The sequence below is a fragment of the Catharus ustulatus genome, chromosome 13, assembly GCF_009819885.2.
Source record: "Catharus ustulatus isolate bCatUst1 chromosome 13, bCatUst1.pri.v2, whole genome shotgun sequence".
Classification (NCBI taxonomy): Eukaryota; Metazoa; Chordata; class Aves; order Passeriformes; family Turdidae; genus Catharus; species Catharus ustulatus.
In genome coordinates, this window is record NC_046233.1 from 16,396,695 (window position 1) to 16,417,155 (window position 20,461).

Below are 20,461 nucleotides of genomic sequence, written 5' to 3' on the forward strand. Positions count from 1 at the left end.
CTGTGGTTTGATTTTGTCTGGGGACTGGATTTTTCATCCCAAGTTGTATTTATTGTAACCCAGGGGTACTTTGCTCTGTGCTGAAGTGAAGATTGAGTCACTCTTATGTGGTTAAGTATTTCTTATCTTTTATGAAGGCAGCAGTTTAAGAATTAGTGGCTACTTTCTGAGCACAGGAACTGACCTCAGCTGTTGGCTTAAAAGGCATTATTTTTTTTGCTGGTCTGTAGAATTTGCCACAGAAATCATGTGTAATGGTTTTGAGGAGGAAAGGAAAACGAATTTTGAATATACCACTTTATTTCACTGCCAGCAGCAGCATTTGATATCATTATGGTTCATACTCTCAATAAACACATAAAGGATTGTATAGACTTCTTTTAAAACTGAGTTCCTGTGCAGATTGAATTTACTTACAGTAAAAACAGAAGCCAACAAAGTTCTTTGCAGACATGGGAAAGGGACATGGACAAACAATGTGAACTCTGACCATGCTGAACTCCTGGGGACACATCAAAGCAAGGCAGCGCACAAGTAAAAGCAAGAGAATAAAAGCCCCTGACTCAGCTGCAATAGTGAGATATGGAAGAGGATTGTAATCAAATAGTTATTGAATAGTCTACTTTGATACCCTAGGAAGAGCTGTTTAAATTCCTGAGAGATGCAGTCAACCACACACTTCACTGTTGCTATCTTTCTTTCCACAGCTTGACCTTCAACCTCAGGGGAAGGTGCTGATGGCTGTGCAGTATTTTTTGGAAGATGCAGGTAATGCCAATAGTCTTTTTCAGTCAGTTATGTGAAAAAGAGGTTTTTTGCAGAACACAGAATGTACCTTACAAAAAAAAATCACCTGGTGCACTGAGTAGAATCTTATTAATTAATTTAATTAATTTGCTCTTTAGGTGTGTGTTTGGGGTTTTTTTATGTGGACTCGTGGCAGGATTTGTTCATTTCTAAATGTTGTTGCATTTAGGTAGTTTTGGATCTTTTAATATGTCTGTTCTCATGTTTTGATGTAATGGAAAATACATTATCTGTTCCTTTTTAGGTGCAAAGAAGTTGAATTTCTTGCTCTAGCTTAGGTGGGAAGCTTTGTGGGTTGGAGAAGTGGGTCTGAGTTTCCTGGGATTGAGGCATCCTATTCACTAATTGCAGAAACTGATTGTAGGAATGAGTGAATGGTTTAGTATTAAAATGCAATTCTAGTCAATGATCTGGTGTACCAGTTTAAAAAGTGAACAACCTGTCTGTGTCAGAAACCTACACAGGCTCTTTGGGAATGAACTGGGAGGGAAGCTTCAAGTACAACAATAAAAACAGGAATTTGGGCATGGATTTGTATATCTGGGGAATCCCTTTCTATGGAAATGCTGTAAAACAGCTTGCTTAGCTTTGGACTTTGCCATACAAGAAGTCATAAAACCATTATTTCTTGGGAATAATATTGTAATTATAAAATAACTGGGCCAGATTAGCCCACCAGTCTAATAAGGTTTAATAGTATGTGTTTATAAATAACTGAAAAGACTAAGCTGGACATTTTGAAGCATGGGTGGGTTTTTTTCCCCACAGACATTTATAGAAGGAGCACAGTTTTACTCTCCAGAACAAATTCATTGTGCAGGTCCCATACATTTTTGTGCAATCTGTGCAGAAGATACTGAAGATAGAATGTGATGTGCATAGGTTACATTTCAGAGGTGATGTTTTATCTATATGCTTGTTGCTTTGGTGTCTGTGAAGTCAACTCTTCAAAGCAAAATTTTTAAAAATACTGTGACTTTCTAAAGAGTCTGTAAGTGAGAGCTTTTCACAGGTTTGCATTTAAACTGGTGTGAGCCATTATATTAGAAAATATTTATCTTGGTCTTAGTCATAGTTTCTTGTCCAAGACTGTTTCATGGGGTACTGGTTCTGTGATCATACATATTTAATGAGATATACAGAAATCCATTTCTCCTGGACACCCATAAGTTTCTCAAGCAAACCTGTACAAACCCAATTTCTGTATTTTCAGTTGTTTATTTAATGAGGCTGAAGCATATTCCCTCCTTTCCACATAGACATGTGGAAAAATGGAGATGGCATAAGTGAAATCCTTCCAAATTTATTATTAGCTGTTAGTAGGCAGGTAATATACTTGTGTTGTGAAAGTACTAAATTAATTTTACTCAGTAATCAAAATAATTTAAAAATAGATACGATGTTCTCACAGTTCTTTTCATTGCCTTTATTAGGGATTGCAGATGGTGGTGGATGAAGCCTAAATACCAAACAGATCATTAAGTCATGCATTTATACTCTAATTGGCAAGTTAATATTCACATCTTAATGCACTTTTTTGACCTTTACTTTTCAATGACTTCCTATTTACCTTCTGCTTTATATTAAATTAGTCACTGATACATTTTTGGCAACTGAACAACAAAGGTGGTGGAAATTGCCTTTCAAGACATTTATACATCTAAATTTTATGAAGGGAAGTCACTCAATCTGATATTTTAATGTGAACACTTAAAATATCAATACATTTTAACAAACTACTCCTCCTCAAGGTTGTAAACCTTCCTTATGTCAGTGTAATGCTGCTAAATAGGCAAACACATATTTTTGGCTCATCATTGCATTTCTGTAAATGTTCTCTCTCCAGTTAAATTGACACTTACCAGTGAGAGCAGAGAGGTTTGCTGGTGCACTGAAGGATGTTTGTGCAAACCTCCATTCCCCACACTGCTGAAACCCTCAGTTAACAGCTGAAAGCTCAGAGACAGTTCACGTTCCTTCCTATGCACTTGTCATTTTGTTCTCCCTCTGACCTGCCTTACAGAGCTCTGTGGTAGCTGTGTTTCTAAACTACTAAAAAAGACTTGTTCTGAAACTGGCATTTCAGTTATTCCCTGGTTTATTCAAAGGTATTGCTGCCATTTGTATCTTTGAGTATAGGTGCTACCTTTTGTTTGAAAATCTCCAAACACTTCACAGAAGTGACTAATTCTTTCTTTAGCTTGTTTTCCAAACTGAAGCTGCTGTTTTTCAAACCTTTCTTCTAAGTTACAAACATTCTGCTACCTCTAGAGAAAACTGCTTTCCTCTCCTGCAGTGCTGCAGAGCAGAGAAATAAGAATGTTATTGCTCTATTAACAGGTATATTCTTAGAGGAAAGAAATCACAAAATAAGCTGGTATTAATGGTTTTTCCATGGTAGACTACACTGAGACTTTTCATTTAAATATTATTTTTGCAGATCGAGGCCTGACCAGTTAATTCATGAAAACTCTCACCAATCTTAAAGGACTTTTTCTTCCTAGACCCTATAAAATGGGGACTGCAGAGCCCTGACTTAGAACTGTCAAAGAACTTTTTTGTCTTCTGTCCTGTGATTTGAATATGAGCTTGTGCTGGAAATTCAAAAGCTTTTCTCCTGGTGTATGAAAAGTGAGAACAGGGTATTAACAACCATTTTAATTTTGAAATTGTTTTCCTTCTACCCCTCCTTCTCTCGCTGTAGTATTGAAACTAGGTTCTAATTCTGTAAAGCAGCTTTAGTTTTAATAGGTGGGAGTTGAAATAAGTTTAATGCTTTGCTTGATCTTTGTTTATTCAAATGTGGTTAATGACCTTCTTGAGTAAGAAAATGCAGAACCTCACTCTCCGGAGTGGCTCATGCAGTGTTAGCAGCTTTGGGAGTGTGCTTGTGTCTTGGGTTTGAATTCTGAATTGCTGTTTTGCTGGCTACAGCTTCTTGCAGAAAGGGGCAGTGAATTTTTTCCTTAAAATGCCATTAGAAGTACCAGAAGGTGAGTAATTTGCATGTGAACTTTTGATATCTCAAGTATCTGACTTCTGGGAGAGAGACATGAACCACAGAGCTGCATATATTTTGAATATTTTGTTCTCTGTGTGTTGAGGAAGCATGAGACTTCAACATTTTTCTGAGTTACCTGTGAAAAATAATAGGGTAAATGACAGATTTGCCATTTCAGTTTGCATATTGTATGGACCTAAAGTAAGATCTGAACATAGTATCTCTGTGGATGAGGTGTGTTGGGAAAGGGTGGTCACATTTTTAATAAATAATAGTGATGAGGGCTGAAGAGCCAGAAGTGAACCTTATAACTGTACATGGGGATGTTGGTATGATTTGCTCATTTAACTGAGAAAATGCTTTTTCTAGAAACTCTGCTAGTGTGGAGGTTATTCAGCAGCACCTCACATCTGCTTTAGTCTGCACCAGAAGTGCAATTGCATGAATTCAACAAAAACCTCTGTAGGTTTTATTTCCTGATTTTTCTCTAGAAGAATCAGACAGTGGCAGATGTAGTGATTCAGAGACACCAGATTGGTGTGTCTGTGGTTCCCAAGGTAGCTGACATGGTGTTGTGGGGCACAAAAATCTGATCTAGTTTGTACCTTCAGTAGAAGTTTGATTGAGATGCTGTATCTTTAAAGGTTGGTTTTACTGTGTAATTTGAAAAAGAAAGAAGACCTGTTTTCGGTTTATTCCTGGTTCTGTCACCACCAGTGAGATCCCAGAGGTCTCTGCAGAAGCATTTACCAAAACACTGAGCTGTAAAATAAGAGCTCTGTATGCTGAGCAGGGGCTGTGTTCACACTGCAGCTCTGGGAGGGTGGGAGCACTACAAAGGCTGGAGTGTGTTTGGTTTGGGGGTTTTTTAATCCTGGATAGAAAAGCAGGGCTTGTTAGAGCTGGTGTTTTGTTTTACACTTTTCTACCAGGCCTTTGGTGTCAGTAATGCCTGGAAACGTTCCATACATACATAATAAAGTTTATTATTTATTATATTAAAGTGACAGAGCAGCCCCTCTGTCAGAGCAGCAGCAGGTGCTGGCTCAGGAGCCAGGGCAGGACTTCATCCTTGATTTGTTCAAGGCTGGATGGGACTATGAGCAACCTGATCTACTGGAAGTTGTCCCTGCCTGTGGCAGACACTGGAATAAATGCTCCAACCCAAACCTGTGATCCTCTTTAGAGGGGTAGCACAAAGACCAGAATGAGTTAACATAGCAAGTTCATGTCACAGAACTGTAGGCTTTTGGGAAACTTCTACTTCTGTAAATGGTTTCTTGGGATTTTTGGGTTTGGTTGGGTTGGGGTTGTTTTTAACAGGGGATCTTTAAAGCAGTCTTCTTCAGGTTAAAGAGCAGTTTGCCTCTGAGACAGTTCATGCTGGGAAAGTCTCCTTTGTCAGGAACAAGCTTTCCCTTTTAATGATTGCTCTGAGAGATTAATATTTTTCTTGACCTGAAGGTGCACTTAACTTTCAAACAAAGCCGAGTGCAAGGCCACAGAACAGCAGGAGACAGGCACTGAACAGAAATATTAGTGGGGTTTGTAATTTATTATGAAATTTCAGGCAAATCTCAGCCTCAGCAACCAGCTCAGAAAATTCCTTTCCTGTCGCTGTTTGAAGTCCTGGTTCCCAGTCTCTGACAGTGGCACTGTTATTTTTCCTCTTCATGAACAGCACCATGAAATGAACAGGTTGAAATTTTAAAATTAAAAATGAACTCTGAAGATGGTAAATATTTTTTCAATTCTTTTAGTAGAGTTATCCTGAGGTTGTTTTCTTTTGTCCTTGGACTTTTTAGGTTCAGTTGAGACAATGTGACATCTCACCTTGAGGTTTATTACAGCTCAGCAGAGCCCCAGCAATATTATTTTAGTAAATGTTTTCCAGGCAGTGGGTTGGGTGTTGTGTGAAATGTTCAGCAGGACAGGCACTGCAGCTGAACAGAGAATACAGGGGATGTTTGCAGCAGTCTGGGGCGCTGCACTGTCAGTTCACAGCCCTGCTTCATGAATATACAGCACACAGGAGTTCTGGGGGTTTGTCAGATCAGCTGCAGGTTTTGAGAAGGGACCTTGAAATACATGAACTGTGTCAGTGATAAATATTAACCACAGCTCTCAGGAGAGGAAATAGATTATGTTTAATGGTGTGTGCTGGGTCCAAACTGATTAATGTCAAGTCCAGGCTGCAGAGATCACCTGGATCCTAGGTGCTGATTCAGCTGTTCTGTACATGCTCTTTCTGACCATGTGCTGGTTCATGACAAGCATTTCATTTCTGGGAATCCTGGCTTGCTTGGAGGGGGAACAACGTTTTTCCCTTCGTGTTTCTCCATCCCCCCCATCTCCATCCTGCATCCGTACAGCTGTTGTGAAAATTACTTCCCTGCAATTGTTGGTTGTCTCTGCATCCCCAAAATTAAGCTTTTATTCTCCAGTTAACTCCATGGTTGGCTGAGCTGTTTAAAACTTTTCTGGAGCGATACCCATTAAAGGCAATTTACACATTAAAGATAACTTGTTAAACATGCCCATAGTAAATTGAAATTACGTCAGAATTTCAGAGCCACCTCAACTCCAGATGAACTTGACTTGAAGCTGCTCTCCAAACCTCTCAGCTGCTTCTAGACCAGACAAAAATGTTTTCAGCTATTCTTTGTTATATTGGTTGGTTTTGGCAAGGCATCTAACAAGGCAGCTGGTTGTAAGTTCTGTGTGTCCTCACATATGCAAATTTTGAGGTTTTGCTGTGCTCGAGGATTCTTCCCTGTTAAAGTATACTTAAGGAAATATGCAAAATAAAAAAAAAAATTTAAAAAAGGAAAGAAACCTAAAGTGATTAGTTTATATAATTCTCTCGAAGAAGTAAGTGTCAATCTCATGTATTTCTCTTAAATTTAATATCAGGGCTTCAGATGGAGAAAACACCAGTGTTTCCCATAAACTGATGAAGTTTTATCAGAGACTTCTGCACACAGTATCAGCAATACTAAATTGCTCCAAGCATTTTAGCATGAGCTGTTTGTTCCTCACTAAACACTCGTTTTGCTTGTATTATGAACTTCAGAAAGGCTTTTGTCTGCCTTACAGGTGATCTCAGAATACTGCCATAAAGCTAAAGCCCTTTCTCTGCTGTCTTGCTGTTACTGATTAAATCTCCCTTATGAAGACATCCTTTACTGCAGCAAACAGAATGAAGTATTTGTGCCTCTCAAGCACCTTGTTTCCCTTTCACCACACAAGGGTGGTTTCCCTGAAGCATTCGGGGAGCGGTGGGTGAGGTCTGTGTGTTTGCTCAGCAGGATTAAACAAAGAGATAGCACAGTTTGCAGACTGCCACAAGCTGAAGTGCAGCAGCTGATGAGTTTGTCTTGGGTGAATTCAGCAGCTTGTTTGAACAAGGAAAACAAATCCTGTTCCTGGAGGGGCAGGGGTAACTCAGGGACTCTCACAGTGCACACTGGAAGGTCCTTTCAGGGGCTGTCAGGATGGATTTTTCTCTGAACCAGGTGCCAAATTTCTCAGAATAGTACATTACCACCTAGTGGAAAAACCTGGAGACCTTTTTTGAACGTTCTTTTCTAAGACAGCACATGCTGCTGCAGTGTGGTGCTGCTGGCTGTGACAGATGAATTAGCTTAGGACACTTAGAATGGTGTCACATGACAGATTGTATTCCAGGTTCAGTCTGTTGGAATAGCAGTGGTGGCAGCCAGCTAAAAAAAATGACAAGAACCAAGTGCATCTAGCAGCCAGAAAAGCAGAGCTCCTGGGTAACTTCATAGTAAGCTCAGGCATTACAGTGAGTGTGACTTGGCAAAGGAAACAAATCTGCTTCTGTCAGTGCTAAAAGAAAAGTTCCCACTGATAAACATAAAAGGCAGCAATGCAATGGAGCAAATTTTTAAAAACTGTTACATTGAGAGAGGGGAAAATGCTCTTCTGACTTTTTCCTTGCTCCATTGCTGGAAATTCCCAGCCTGCAAACAGCAAGATCCTGTTGCCCTCGCCTTTGCAGCACTTTGGGCTTGTGAACCATGTCCACGTTTCTTCCAGGCTGGGACCCACAAGCTGCTGGCCAGAGCTGATGGAGTTAGCAGTTGATCAGCTCCTCGTTGCCAGCTCAAGCCTTTATCTTTGCCTGCTGGGTGGGATTGTCCCTCAACAGGCTCTTTTCAGTTGACAAGAAACTTGGATGTTCTTGGATTAAATCACCAGTTACCCAGTCTCTTGATACACCTGCATTGGTTACCCCTGCTACAAACCCTTATGACTTTAAAAATCCTAATTAAGACTAAATAGTCTAAGTTTGTGTCTCAGCCTTATAGCCACAAATACCCATTTTTGTAAAAGAAACTCAGAACCTTCCTTGGAAATGAGTGAAAATAACCATAACCTCTGATGTGGGCCTGTGTGAGCCAGTTGGACTTGGAGCCTGAGAATTTGTTTGTTGTTTTATTTCTGATGCTACACGTGATTTCTGTGTGATCCAGTATTAGATGCTACAGTAGATGGGAACAGGTAGCATTATTCTAATAGTAAATAATCTGACTCCATGGGGGTTAGAAGGGGAAAGGAATGAGACTGAGACTTGTGGAAAGCAAAACATGAATTATATAAAACAGCAAAATGGAAATTTCTAACTGAAAATCTCATTTATCCTTGCTACTTTATGATCCTGGAAGCTGGAAGAAAGTCATCTTCCAGTAGGATGGTTCTGTGGTCACCCAGAAGGTCCTGCAGGAGTTCATCTGAATTTCTGCTGTAGTCCTGGTCCAGGAGGGTGTGTGGAACAGCAGCAAGGAAAGGCTTCTGCTCACCCTCCTGCTTCCAATAAAATACTTATATTAAACATAAATCATGTAACAGAAATCATAGATTATCTTTTTTTCAAGAAACAGTAGTGGTTGTCACTTCTCTATCAGAACTGTACTCCATCCCTGCTTTTTGCTCTCAGTTCATCAGCTGAAGGCTTGGGCAGGAGTGGGAAGTGCTTGCACAGGGACACCTTGGGAAGCAGTGTGTGCACCTGTACCACCCCTGCTGGACTGAAAGTCATGAACAGAAACACGAGTCAGGAACAGAAAAACAAACTGAACATAACATTTGGGAGAAGCAAATATGAACCTTTGTAATACCTAGAAGTAATAAAAGTGTGTCTCTTGTGTCCCCCTCAGACTGCAGACAGTCGATGAGGGAAGAGGAGGGGACAGTGACTATCAACAGGAGAGGAGCTATCAAGCAAGCCAAAATCCACTACATCAAAAACCATGAATTTATCGCCACCTTCTTTGGACAACCTACATTTTGCTCTGTCTGCAGAGACTTTGTATGGTAAGAAAGAAAACTTAAACCTCCCCCAGCTCCAAGGGCCAAATTACTGCAAAATTTGCTTTGGCTATACTCAGACAAAACATGACAAATAAATTTAAGTTGGGAAATTGAAGTTATATACTCACTAAGAGCATTTTTATACCTAAGAACTATAGTTATCTTTCACATTGAAAAAAAGAGCTTGAATATTTTTGCCACTGAAATAATAGGCAGAAATTCCATCAGCATCTGGCCATGATCATCAGCAGCTGTCACAGGGGAATGAGAGGGGTGGGTCTGAAAAAATAATGGCCAGACTTTGAGATGGGAAGTGACTGATGGCAGACTGGAGACTCACAGAGAACCAGAAGTTGGATTCCTTTTATAGTAATGCTGATTTTGTCCTAAGTCAGGTTGGGAGTATTTCCCATTGTTGTTTCTGGGTTTTCCTCCTAATTTGCTGGTCTATCAAATATGGGACCATATCTTCTAAACCCTGATTTCCTAAGACAGGATTCTGATTACCAGAATTTAGACCAACTTATTAATTGGTTAGTTGATATTATTAAAATAAAATAAAAACCTACCATCTTTTAGTCCAGAAAATGTATTGATTTCCTTTTTTATAATTTGTTTTTCAGGGGACTCAACAAGCAGGGATACAAATGTAGACGTAAGTTGATTTTTTTTCTTTTTCTTTTCTTTTTTTATTTTCTTCTTACGCTGCTTTTCCACATGAATCTGGAGATTTAATAGTTACTCTTGAAAAAAAATCTGTAAATATGCATGGCACAATGCATCAATCACAATGCATCACGGGTAGTAGTAGATGTTAAATATCAATTTTGCACAATAATCGAAGGAATATGTCTGTGATTCCCACCTGGGATTTCAGTATCAAGATTCAGACTTAGCTGTTCTTCCCAGAAGTGTGTAATGCTGTTAAAAAGTTGCACTCATTTATGACAGCAGTTTTTTGTGAAACTTTTCTAAAGTGAATTACAACTTTTGAGGGGTTTTACAGCTGAATTGAAAATCACTTTTTACTTGGCATAGATCTGTGCGTTACTCCAAGCAGGGAGGAACTATCAAAGAGTAAAACTCAAAAGCATACTTTCCTTCTGCTGTCACATGGTGGGGGCATTGCTCATTTAGTTCAGAAATAAAGTTTATGGTAAAAGAAAAGGGGTGGGAGAATCAGCTTTAGAAATACTGTTATCTTGATAGCAAATAAAATTTCGATGTGTGGTGCAAAAGGAGTGTGATTTCTGCCTTTAAATGCAAACACCTCATTCTATGTATTTATTATCTGAAGGAATCTTTTTTTTTTTTTTTCTTGTGCATGTCTTGAAGAATGCAATGCTGCTATTCATAAGAAATGCATTGATAAAATCATTGGGAGGTGTACTGGTACTGCAGCCAACAGCAGGGACACAATGGTAAGAGCTGGAACAATATATTTAGAGTGTAATTATGTAATTAAACATTGCTGAACTAACAAAACCTTGTACAGAAGCTGACAACTCCATTCGGGAGATGCTTGACTGTGCAAGCCAAGGTTCTGTCTTTGCTTAAAGCTGTGTAAAGTTCTGTAATGCAGTGGGCAAAGCTTTCAAGTAAGAAATTAGCTGAAAGCTCTGTGAGGGGTGGGTGCTGTGTGCTGGGCAGGTCCCATCTCCCTGCTGAGTGAGGGAGCCAAGGCTGAGATAAGTGGCTGGGCTGAGATGAAATCCCTGTGGCTGTGCTGAGATGAAATCCCTGTGGCTGTGTTGAGATTACAGTAATTTCACAAATACAAGCCGCAGCAATTTGACAAAAATTTTGGTGAAAACCTGGAAGTGCGGCTAATAGTCGGGGGCGGCTAATATGTGAATAATTTTCTGACATTTACAACCCCAGATGTGCCAGCCAGGGCGCTGAGCCAAGCACCAGCCAGTAAAAACCGGCATTCCGCAATTGTTACAGTGTTACCGTGTTGCCCTGGCTCCCTGCAGGCAGCACGGGGGGCGGGGAGAGAGGCGGGAGAGCTCTCTTCTTCCCTCCTCTGCCGCAGTCCAGGGGAGGAGGGGTGGGGGGGCGCACCGCCATTGCCGCGGCCCGGGGAGGACGGGGGGGGGGCACCGCCATCGCTGCGGCTCCAGGAGCCGACGGGAGCCCCGCGCAGCCATTGCCGCGACCTGGGGAGGGGGGGGAAGTGCGCGCCGCCATTGCCGCAGCCCGGGGAGGAGGCGGGGTGCTTTGTCCGCGCCCGCCGCCGGCGCCACGGGCGCAGGAATGCTCCGTCCCCACCCGCCGCCGCTGCCGTAGGAGCGGGGGAAGCTCCGTCCCTGCCTGCCACCGCGGGGCAGCGCCGACCCGGGGTGACCGAGCCCAGGGGCAGCGGCGGCCGGCCCCGAGCGGCAGCACCGGGCTGGGCCACCTGGCCCCGTCAGCGGCCCCTAGCGGGCCGAGCCTGCACAGCCTTAGCTGAGCCAGTAAACCCCGCCCTCCCGCGGTTCTGTTACTAATTGCACGCGGGTCCTCGCTGCGAACGACAGAGCGGCTTATATTCGGGTGCGGCTTATCTATGGACAAAAACCGAAATATTTGCCAGCACCCAGAGATGCGACTTATACTCAGTGTGGCTTGTATTCGTGAATTTACTGTAAATCCCTGTGGCTGTGCTCAGTTCCAGAAGGAGCGCTTCAACATCGACATGCCCCACCGCTTCCGAGTCTACAACTACATGAGCCCCACCTTCTGTGACCACTGTGGCAGTCTGCTCTGGGGGCTGGTCAGGCAAGGCCTCAAGTGTGAAGGTGAGGAGCAGGAGGAGGGAGCTGGCAGCTCTCTGTGCTTTTCCACTGGAGACTGCTGGTGGTGCACACTGTGTCGTGTAGGGTGGGATTCCTCTCATGCCTATGAGGTAAAAAAACCTCTGTACAAAAGAGAGACAGAGACACTGGGCTCAGAGGGCAACTCAGCCAAGGTGAGCTGCTGAAGAAGTCAGAAAATACTGCAGAGGTGTAATCCAGAGCATTATCAAAATTACTGCTCTGGGAATAGCTGAAATTTGGAGGCTGACTCAATGTAGCATCTCAAAGTGTGTTCAAGGCGTTTACTGTAAATACTGCTTTTATAATTCTCCCACAAAAAGGCAATATGATCCTTACTGTCACAGATTTTGAGGCTAAAGGAAGGATGATTGGAGGTTTCTTCCTTGTGAAACCTTTTTTTAGCCTTCATTGTATTCAGGGACAAAAACTGCAGTTTTGGTAGCAGTGACAGGTCTGTGTCCAGTCTGGTCTTAAAAGGTTTATGAACTGCACAGAACAGCCCTGTTTATTATAATGTTTCCTGATGGTTGTGTAACAATCCTTACATTTCTTTTAGAATGTGGGATGAATGTGCATCATAAATGCCAGAAGAAGGTGGCAAACTTATGTGGAATAAACCAGAAGTTGCTAGCTGAAGCTTTAAATCAAGTTAGCCAGGTAAACTTTATTGCCATTTCTCAGGTGATTACTTGTTTTCAGAGCATTTTGGGGTTTTCACATCATCTTTTCTGCATCACTTTTATGGGGAACTGTATTTAGAAAAAAAAGGAAATGCATACAGCTTTGTCTTTTTTAATTTGACACTTAGAGAGACTAACAAAGGTATCAGTAGCCTGCAACTGGAATGGGAGGGGGATGTGCCACTTAAGCAATTTTTAAAAAGGTGTACGGTTTTCTGAAATCCAACTTTGTTCTTCTGTGGTGCCAAGATTATTCTGTCCCTTTCTGTTTAATGGATTAATTGGTGACATCATAATGCTTAAATCTGTTCTTAATGCTTCAATTTTAAAATTCCATTTGAATGATAAAATTAAGCGAATAAGAAGAAATGTACCAGTCTCCTTTTTTATATGTCTGATATAAAAATATACACACACAGAAAACCCCTCTGGAATTAATGCTGGCCCCACAGCTTGCATTGTTCAGCTTCTACTGCAGCATGATTCTTTTGTAGTCAGCTTCTGCAAATAAAGATTCAGACACAAGCTCTGAAATAAAACAGGAAAATATAACACAAAAGCCAACAGTGCTTCCTCTGAGATGTGTATTCCTAAGCTTTCACAGGATATTTACTTTAAAACAGTGAGAGCTGTTGTGGCAGCTCTTTCATGACACAGGAGCTCAATGTTTTCATTTTTGAAATTTGATCTCAGGCATCTTCCATATGTAAAAATTGATTCCCCGTGCTAAGGACAGATGTCACATCCAGATATGACTTCAGCATGTCCCATAAAACACTGATTCCCATCTCCTCTTTCACATGAGCAAACATCCAAGGGGACATTTTCCCACAGTTCACATTCTTTCCACTGTGGTTCAAACCATTATACCTTTAATAATTTTGCAATGAGCAATGGAACATAGACTCTTTGGGAATTTCAGTGACTTATTTTCTTGCAGTGAAGGAAATAAAGCAAATGGCTGATGAGAAGCTGACTAAATAGTCTGTGAACCAGACTTCTTGAGAAGAGACACATACTGGCAGTTAATAATGAAAAAGAAAGGTTTACACTGCCATCATGTTACATTTAAGGCTATTACTCTGTTTCTAAAGTAACAGTGCTAATACAATTTCAAATGTTCCTCTTCTCCCCAGAAATCTACAAGAAGGTCTGATTCTGGATCTGTAGAAAGTGTTGGCATTTATCAAGATTTTGATAAGAAACATAAAGGTCCAGGAGGAGACACAACAGGTGAGGAAACAATATTTCAATATTGCCACTTACCTACAAGACAATTTAAGAATTTATTCCTTCTTGCCTTAGACAATTAGTGTTAGACAATTTTTTAATAAGTGCTGTTAAAAAAAGCAGCATGTATTTCTTTTTACCATCTCCTGGCCACATGAAAATCTTGGACAGGACTTGTCCCTTATGTTTAGGTTCACCAGTAATTCCAGCAGCAGATGCATTGAAATACTGTGTCAGTACCTAATTCTTATCCAAGCCTCTGAGTCCTGCAGCGTTCCTGCAGCCACTGAACTTTCCCCTTCCTGTTTTGATCAGCAGATAACAGTGAATATGATAAGCTCTGGGAAGGAAGCACAACCAAGCCAGTGCCAAGAGCTGCAAGGAGAAAATTCAACATAGACAGCTTTGTCTTCCACAAAGTGCTGGGGAAAGGCAGCTTTGGAAAGGTATGTGACAAACTGAGAGTTCAGTTTTAGCCTGGATTGATCTCTGCAATGTGATGGGCTGTTCCTTTATCAGAAAGGTGTCAGTAATCTTCTGACAGAATTATGTGTAGACATGTTTGTCAAGGACACTAGAAATTCTTCAGCTGGATCTTGTGTAAACTCAAAAGTGGTTCATCATGCACAGCAGTTTGTCAGTGTTTAGTGTTGAGGCAGAGGAACTGCCCTTTAATGTGCCCAGTACAAACAGATGTTTTAGTTCTGTTCCCTCCACACCAGCCAGCCTCACACTGCCCCAGTGCAGTGCAGGGGATGTTTGGGAGAGCAGTGGGACCTCCACAGGCTCTGTCCACTGCTGGCTCTGAAACTGCAGCTCTAGTGACAGACCAGGCTCTGCGTGGCTGCTGTTTATACACTCACAAGACATTGACAGAAAAGCTGCTGTGCCTGTGGCACGAGGTCTTTGAGCCCCATCTCCCCATCTGTGTCCAGCAGCTTCACCTTCCCAAACCTCCCTCATCTTTCCCATTTAAATGTGCTTTTTAATTGTCAGTGAACCTGCTATGAACATTTTTGGCTTTCCCTCACTGACACATCAGCACACATCAGTCTTTCCTACACTTGCTGCACTCTCATCTTTTATTGTTTGTAGGTTCTGCTTGCAGAGCTGAAAGGGAAGAATGAATTCTTTGCTATCAAAGCTCTGAAAAAGGACGTGGTGCTAATTGATGATGATGTGGAATGTACCATGGTGGAAAAGAGGGTCCTTGCTCTTGCCTGGGAAAATCCATTTCTCACACATCTCTACTGCACGTTTCAGACAAAGGTAAGAAAAATTTAAATGGTTGACAGCAACACAACAGATTGAGCCTTTTAATGATGCTGATACCAGCAGTCAAATGAAAGTAATTTAGTGATGCAAGAATTAAATGTCCTTTTCCTGTGCTCTGTGCAATAATTCATGGGCCTAATGGAAAGTAAATATGAGTATGACCAAACATATCTTGATAAGGAAAAATCAGAAAAAACATCTACGCAGTTTGCAATAAGTAATTTAAGTCCTTGATCTGAGCTTTACCCCTGGTGAGTGGAAAAGGATGACTGTCACAGATTGAAATCAGTAAGTCTGTTTCAGTGTATTAAGTCTAGAAACCTACAGAATCAGATATTTATATTCACAAGACCAGATCACTCAACTCTGTTAGGATCCTGGGGTGCATGAAACCAAAAATCCTTCGGGAGAAGAGGAAAATGTCTGCTTGGTCCCCTAGAGGCACATTGCTATTTCATTTATTTCATTTATGGTTGGATAGCATCAGTAATTATTCCATTCCATGGTTATCTGCAACAGGATCATTTGTTCTTCGTTATGGAGTTCCTGAATGGGGGAGACCTGATGTTCCACATCCAAGACAAGGGGCGCTTCGACCTCTACAGAGCAACGTGAGTCCTCAGCCCTTCCTTCCCTCCTCCATCAATGATTTCATCCCTGGGCCCCTCCTTACTTGAAGTCAAGTTTCAGTGGCTGATGGTTGAAAAGATGTTTCTAGGCCCTAGCTGAATACAATGGAATTCACTTAATGATGTGTGGAGTTTGGCTTTCTTAATGTACATAAGTGTGATGTTGCATTTTATGGGATTGTTCCTAGAGGTGCAAAATAAATTGCAACATGAGCCAGCACTGAACAGCAAAAGGCACAGCTTCAGTGTACTTTAGGACAGTATTCTGATGGAAGAACTTGAGAAACACCATGGGGGGAAAGTTCAACACTTACTTACTGCTATTGCTAAATTGATAAGGTGGCACAAAAAACTGCATTCAATGAGATGCTAATTAAATGGAGAAGCACTTTGTTTAGAAAGTGCACTTTTGTCAGTTATCTGTGACTTTAGTTTTCAGCTCCAGTGATCTTTAAAGAATGCAAAAATATTGTATTGTTGTTACTTTAGCTATAATTTTTAGTTTGAGGTTAATTTCTTCTTCTCTCATCCAAACCCATGGGTGTTTTAATGGCATCATTGAAGGGGTGGCATGTAAACCTTAAAAAATAACAGTGCAGAGTACTGGACCTATCTGTAAGCCCCAGGAAAATTCCTTCTGTTACTGGCACTGCACTATGGATTGCTGACTGGATGGGATTGTGACAAGAATTCTGACATCAACAGTAGCCCTTGTATAGGTCAGCTCCCTTCCCACTCTTCCCAGCAAACATGTGGATAAAGCCCCTCCAGTTTACCTGCATCTCAGGAAACATCTGTGCATCTGGCATCCTCTCTGGGTATATTCTGTGCCTATTTGTTTTGGACAAATATTCATCTGATACACAGAAATGGAAATAGTTTTGCATTTTTCCAATTTTAAAAAATTGCTTTTTGGGCCAGAGGGAAGCATTCTTCAGATTTTCCTTCATGTCCCCTAGATTATCACCTCATTTTTTTTTGAGGAGAGTGCCCCTGGAGTGATGGCACTTTTCAGTCTGTTGTGACCAGGCAGGTGCAGAGGGAACAGGTGAGGCCCAATTCTAACCTTGGCACTGGTGCCCAGTCCCTCCTGCAGCAATCCTGGTGGGCTGAGCTCCCAGCAACTCTCTTTCAAAAGGCACGTGCCTGTCACTAAAACCACACCAAAGACTGTTACTAAAGAGGAGTAAAGGGATGGGATGTGTTCCCTGAGGACAGTGGAGTGAGGCTTTGCAGCACTTGCTACTGTGTCTCCTCTGCAGTTTGGTGTTGGACACTGCCGATGTGTGGTGGAGGGATTAACTTGCAGTTTACAGCATGTGGCTGCATAACCACAGAGATATTGGGATTTAAAGATGTGTACAGTGCTCCTCACTCCGTGAAAATAAGCTGACAGCATTATTTTGCCTACCTGCATTGACTGTTGTAACAGAGTGAAGATTAAAAGATGTTTTGATCTTTTTCAGGTTTTATGGAGCTGAAATTTTATGTGGACTCCAGTTTCTTCACAGCAAAGGCATTATTTATAGGTGAGTACCAGCCAGCTCCAGGCTGGGACCTGGGAATTGTCTTAGCACTTCATGCATCTTTGAGTTCCTGACTGATGTAACAAGCACAAGCTGTCTGTCAGAGATCTGATGTAGTTCCAAGGCCATTAACATGCCTGAGATGAATCTCTATTTGTGTTTTTTTCCTTGGCAACTGGAATGGTGGAATGGGATTCATGTTACACAAAAGCAGTTTTGTTTCAGTTGTTTTCAAGCACTGCCTTCAATCATCAGTCTGTTTAGTGTGGAGGTGAGGGAGAGGCTCCCTGAGCAAACCACTGAGGTGAAAGTTCCCTGCTTTTGCCTTCTGGTGAAACCACAACATTGATGCTTCTACCTCAGCAGGTTGAAGCATCCAGGGCCAGACCCTGATCCACTGCTGGTACTGGGAACTTCAGTTACCCAGGAGAACAGACTGCCCTGTTCTTTTGTGAAATTCCCTGCTCTAGGGCTGTTCAGTCTCTCTTCAGCCTGCCCTCCTTGGTATGTGCACTTGCAGCCAGATGGACAAAAAATGCAGCATGGTCAAAGGGAGGGAATGTAGCTTTTGGAAACTGCTGAGAAAAAAGCTCTTTCTTGGTTGAATAATGTTGTTCTGAGAAAAGACATGAATAGGACCCTTCACAGGCCATGCCACAACACATGAACTTGTGCTGTAACCAGGAACGAGTCACAGGTAGTGTTAAGAGCTGGGCAGGTTTCAAGCAATCAAATTCCTGCCAAAGGTTCTCAGAATCCAACACAATCCTTCTTTTGAGCCCTGGAGCTGGTGCAGCACTGCTGTGTCAGCTGCTGGGGCATTAACTCATGCTGCTTTCCAGCAACAACAGCAGCTCTGGCTGTGCTGCTGGATCTGAAGGCAGATGTGGAGGATTATAAGGTCACATTCTCTATATGCACCTCAGCCTCTTACTTTGACAAGAGAGAATTCTTCCATTGTCCCTCATGCCTTCAAAGCACAAAAATACCATTTTGGAGGGATTGTGTTGATGGATGATGATTTTCTTGAAAAGCCTCTGTGTGTGCAGTTGGGGAGGCGTTTATCAGTAAAGAAACTGTGTGCAACTGGTGACAAAAGCAACTTACAGCACAACATTTTTAAAACACTTTTTGCAGAGACCTAAAACTGGACAATGTGATGCTTGATAAAGAAGGCCACATCAAAATAGCTGATTTTGGAATGTGCAAAGAAAACGTTGTTGGTGACAACAAGGCAAGCACTTTCTGTGGGACCCCCGACTACATCGCTCCCGAGGTGAGTGTGGCACACACAGACACTGCTGGCATGGACTTAGTGCCCTGGTGGCACAAGAGCTGCTGTGATTAATCACCTCTTTGTAGAATAATAGTTCAGTAAAAATCAGAGGAAAAAATTGTCTGTGTTTTTTATAGAAGGTACTTTAGATTTTGAAATATTCTGTAGCTGTAAGTTTAAAAAAAATGTGGGTTTGGAAAGTTGAAATGCTCAGGTTTTTAGGAACTGGGGGTTAGGTGTAACCAGCACACCCATGATGAGGCTCCTGCAGAATGAATCTATGTGTGTGCACTGCAGATGTAGAAGAGACTTGTGCCTGTGCAAACAACCAGAATTCAAAACAAAAGGAGCTTTTAAGGAGAATCTCACAGAGTTTAATTCTCTGTGTTACAGCTATTTTTAAAAAATCTCACTTGCAAAGCAGCTCAACTAAGGCATTTCACTTTTAAAGCTATAAATTATGTCAAATACTTCTACTTTGCATCACTACTTGGTTTTCCCTTCATCTCGTAAAGAAACTAGAGAGGATGTTTTTTAAGTCTATGATTATTTGGTTAAGGGAGAAAATTTCTGAGTGAGAACAAAGCCCTGTCCAAGGAGCTGGCCACATTCCCACAAACAGCAGCCTAGGGTAAAACCACAGCTCTGCATTAGTGTCCACAGTTTCCCAGAGAGATGGATTTTTATTTTCCCCTAAGTGCTCTAGTGATTAAAGATTCTCTCTTCAAGTACCTCTGCTGGTTTTTGGGATGTATTGCTGCTGCTTCTCTTACCTGTGTTCCCTCCTGTGGCCCAAGATCCTGCAGGGTTTGCGGTACACATTCTCTGTGGACTGGTGGTCCTTTGGGGTGCTGCTGTATGAGATGCTGATTGGCCAGTCCCCTTTCCATGGGGATGATGAAGATGAGCTGTTTGAGTCAATCCGAGTGGACACCCCTCACTACCCACGCTGGATTACCAAGGAATCCAAGGATATATTAGAAAAGGTAGGACTGGTGGGCAGCTTGGGGTCCTGCCACTGCCTCCGTGCAGGGAGAGACAAATCTCTCTCCAAAAAAAGGAGCTGTTTATCAGCAAAATTACTCTTACACAGGGAAAGCCAGGTCAGATTAATTCCTATTGCTCTGTTTACTTTTAGCACCGTACCTGTAATTCTTCCACCTTGCACCTTTGGAGGAGCTCTAACACTTTGCTGGATGTCTTCTCTTGCAGCTCTTTGAAAGGGATCCAGCAAAACGACTTGGGGTCACTGGGAATATCAGAGACCATCCTTTCTTCAAAACAATCAACTGGACAGCGCTAGAGAAGAGGGAGATGGACCCTCCCTTCAGGCCAAAAGTGGTATGTGAGGTGTTCTTTGTTCTTAGTGTAACAGGAGCCCGGGGGTAAGGGGTGAATTCTGTACCTGCACAAAGGATCCTACTGCCATTTTCTCCTCACTTTCTACAAACCAGGAAGCTGTGCATCTGGAAACCATTGTTCTGTGATGGTTCACTTCTACACAGGGGTACTGTACTCCTTGGACTGCCCTGAGATCTTCCCATTGCTCTCAAGGAGCTGCTTTATGAATAAAATGTTCAGGAAAACCAACAGCTAGCTTTGATCTCCCATCCCCTCTACATTAGAATGTTCACAGTTCCTTGCAGTTTGCTTTTCTGAAATACCACATGGGAGGAGCAGCAGCAGCTCCAGGCTGCTCAGCTGGTACCTGACTGCAGGGATTCTGTGCAAGCATTAAATCTCTGCTGCTTCAAACTCACCCAGGCACGGCCAAGGGGGCAAGAAGCAGCATTCTCTAAGCTACTGAACTTGGAATTAATGTGCATGCCTGATGTTACCTGACAAAACACCTAGAGAACAGCATGCAACTCAGCCTGTGTCAGAGTGGGATGCTGCTGGTTA

General features: G+C 42.0%; 1 protein-coding gene across 4 annotated transcripts in view; it reads left to right on the forward strand.

Moving 5' to 3' along the window:
• PRKCD (protein kinase C delta) overlaps positions 1–20,461 on the forward strand; it is a 61,369-nt gene that overhangs the window by 39,883 nt on the left and 1,025 nt on the right. For 3 of the 4 annotated variants that reach the window (XM_033071961.1, XM_033071960.1, XM_033071962.2), the window contains exons 4-17: positions 708–768; positions 8,992–9,148; positions 9,769–9,800; positions 10,481–10,566; positions 11,796–11,925; positions 12,500–12,600; positions 13,760–13,856; positions 14,169–14,299; positions 14,949–15,122; positions 15,648–15,739; positions 17,224–17,286; positions 18,421–18,559; positions 19,357–19,545; positions 19,772–19,900. In XM_033071961.1, the coding sequence (XP_032927852.1) occupies positions 708–768; positions 8,992–9,148; positions 9,769–9,800; positions 10,481–10,566; positions 11,796–11,925; positions 12,500–12,600; positions 13,760–13,856; positions 14,169–14,299; positions 14,949–15,122; positions 15,648–15,739; positions 17,224–17,286; positions 18,421–18,559; positions 19,357–19,545; positions 19,772–19,900 (1,581 nt within the window). The remainder of the gene's footprint in view (positions 1–707; positions 769–8,991; positions 9,149–9,768; positions 9,801–10,480; positions 10,567–11,795; positions 11,926–12,499; positions 12,601–13,759; positions 13,857–14,168; positions 14,300–14,948; positions 15,123–15,647; positions 15,740–17,223; positions 17,287–18,420; positions 18,560–19,356; positions 19,546–19,771; positions 19,901–20,461) is intronic. The other variant, XM_033071963.1, reaches the window with a different exon arrangement.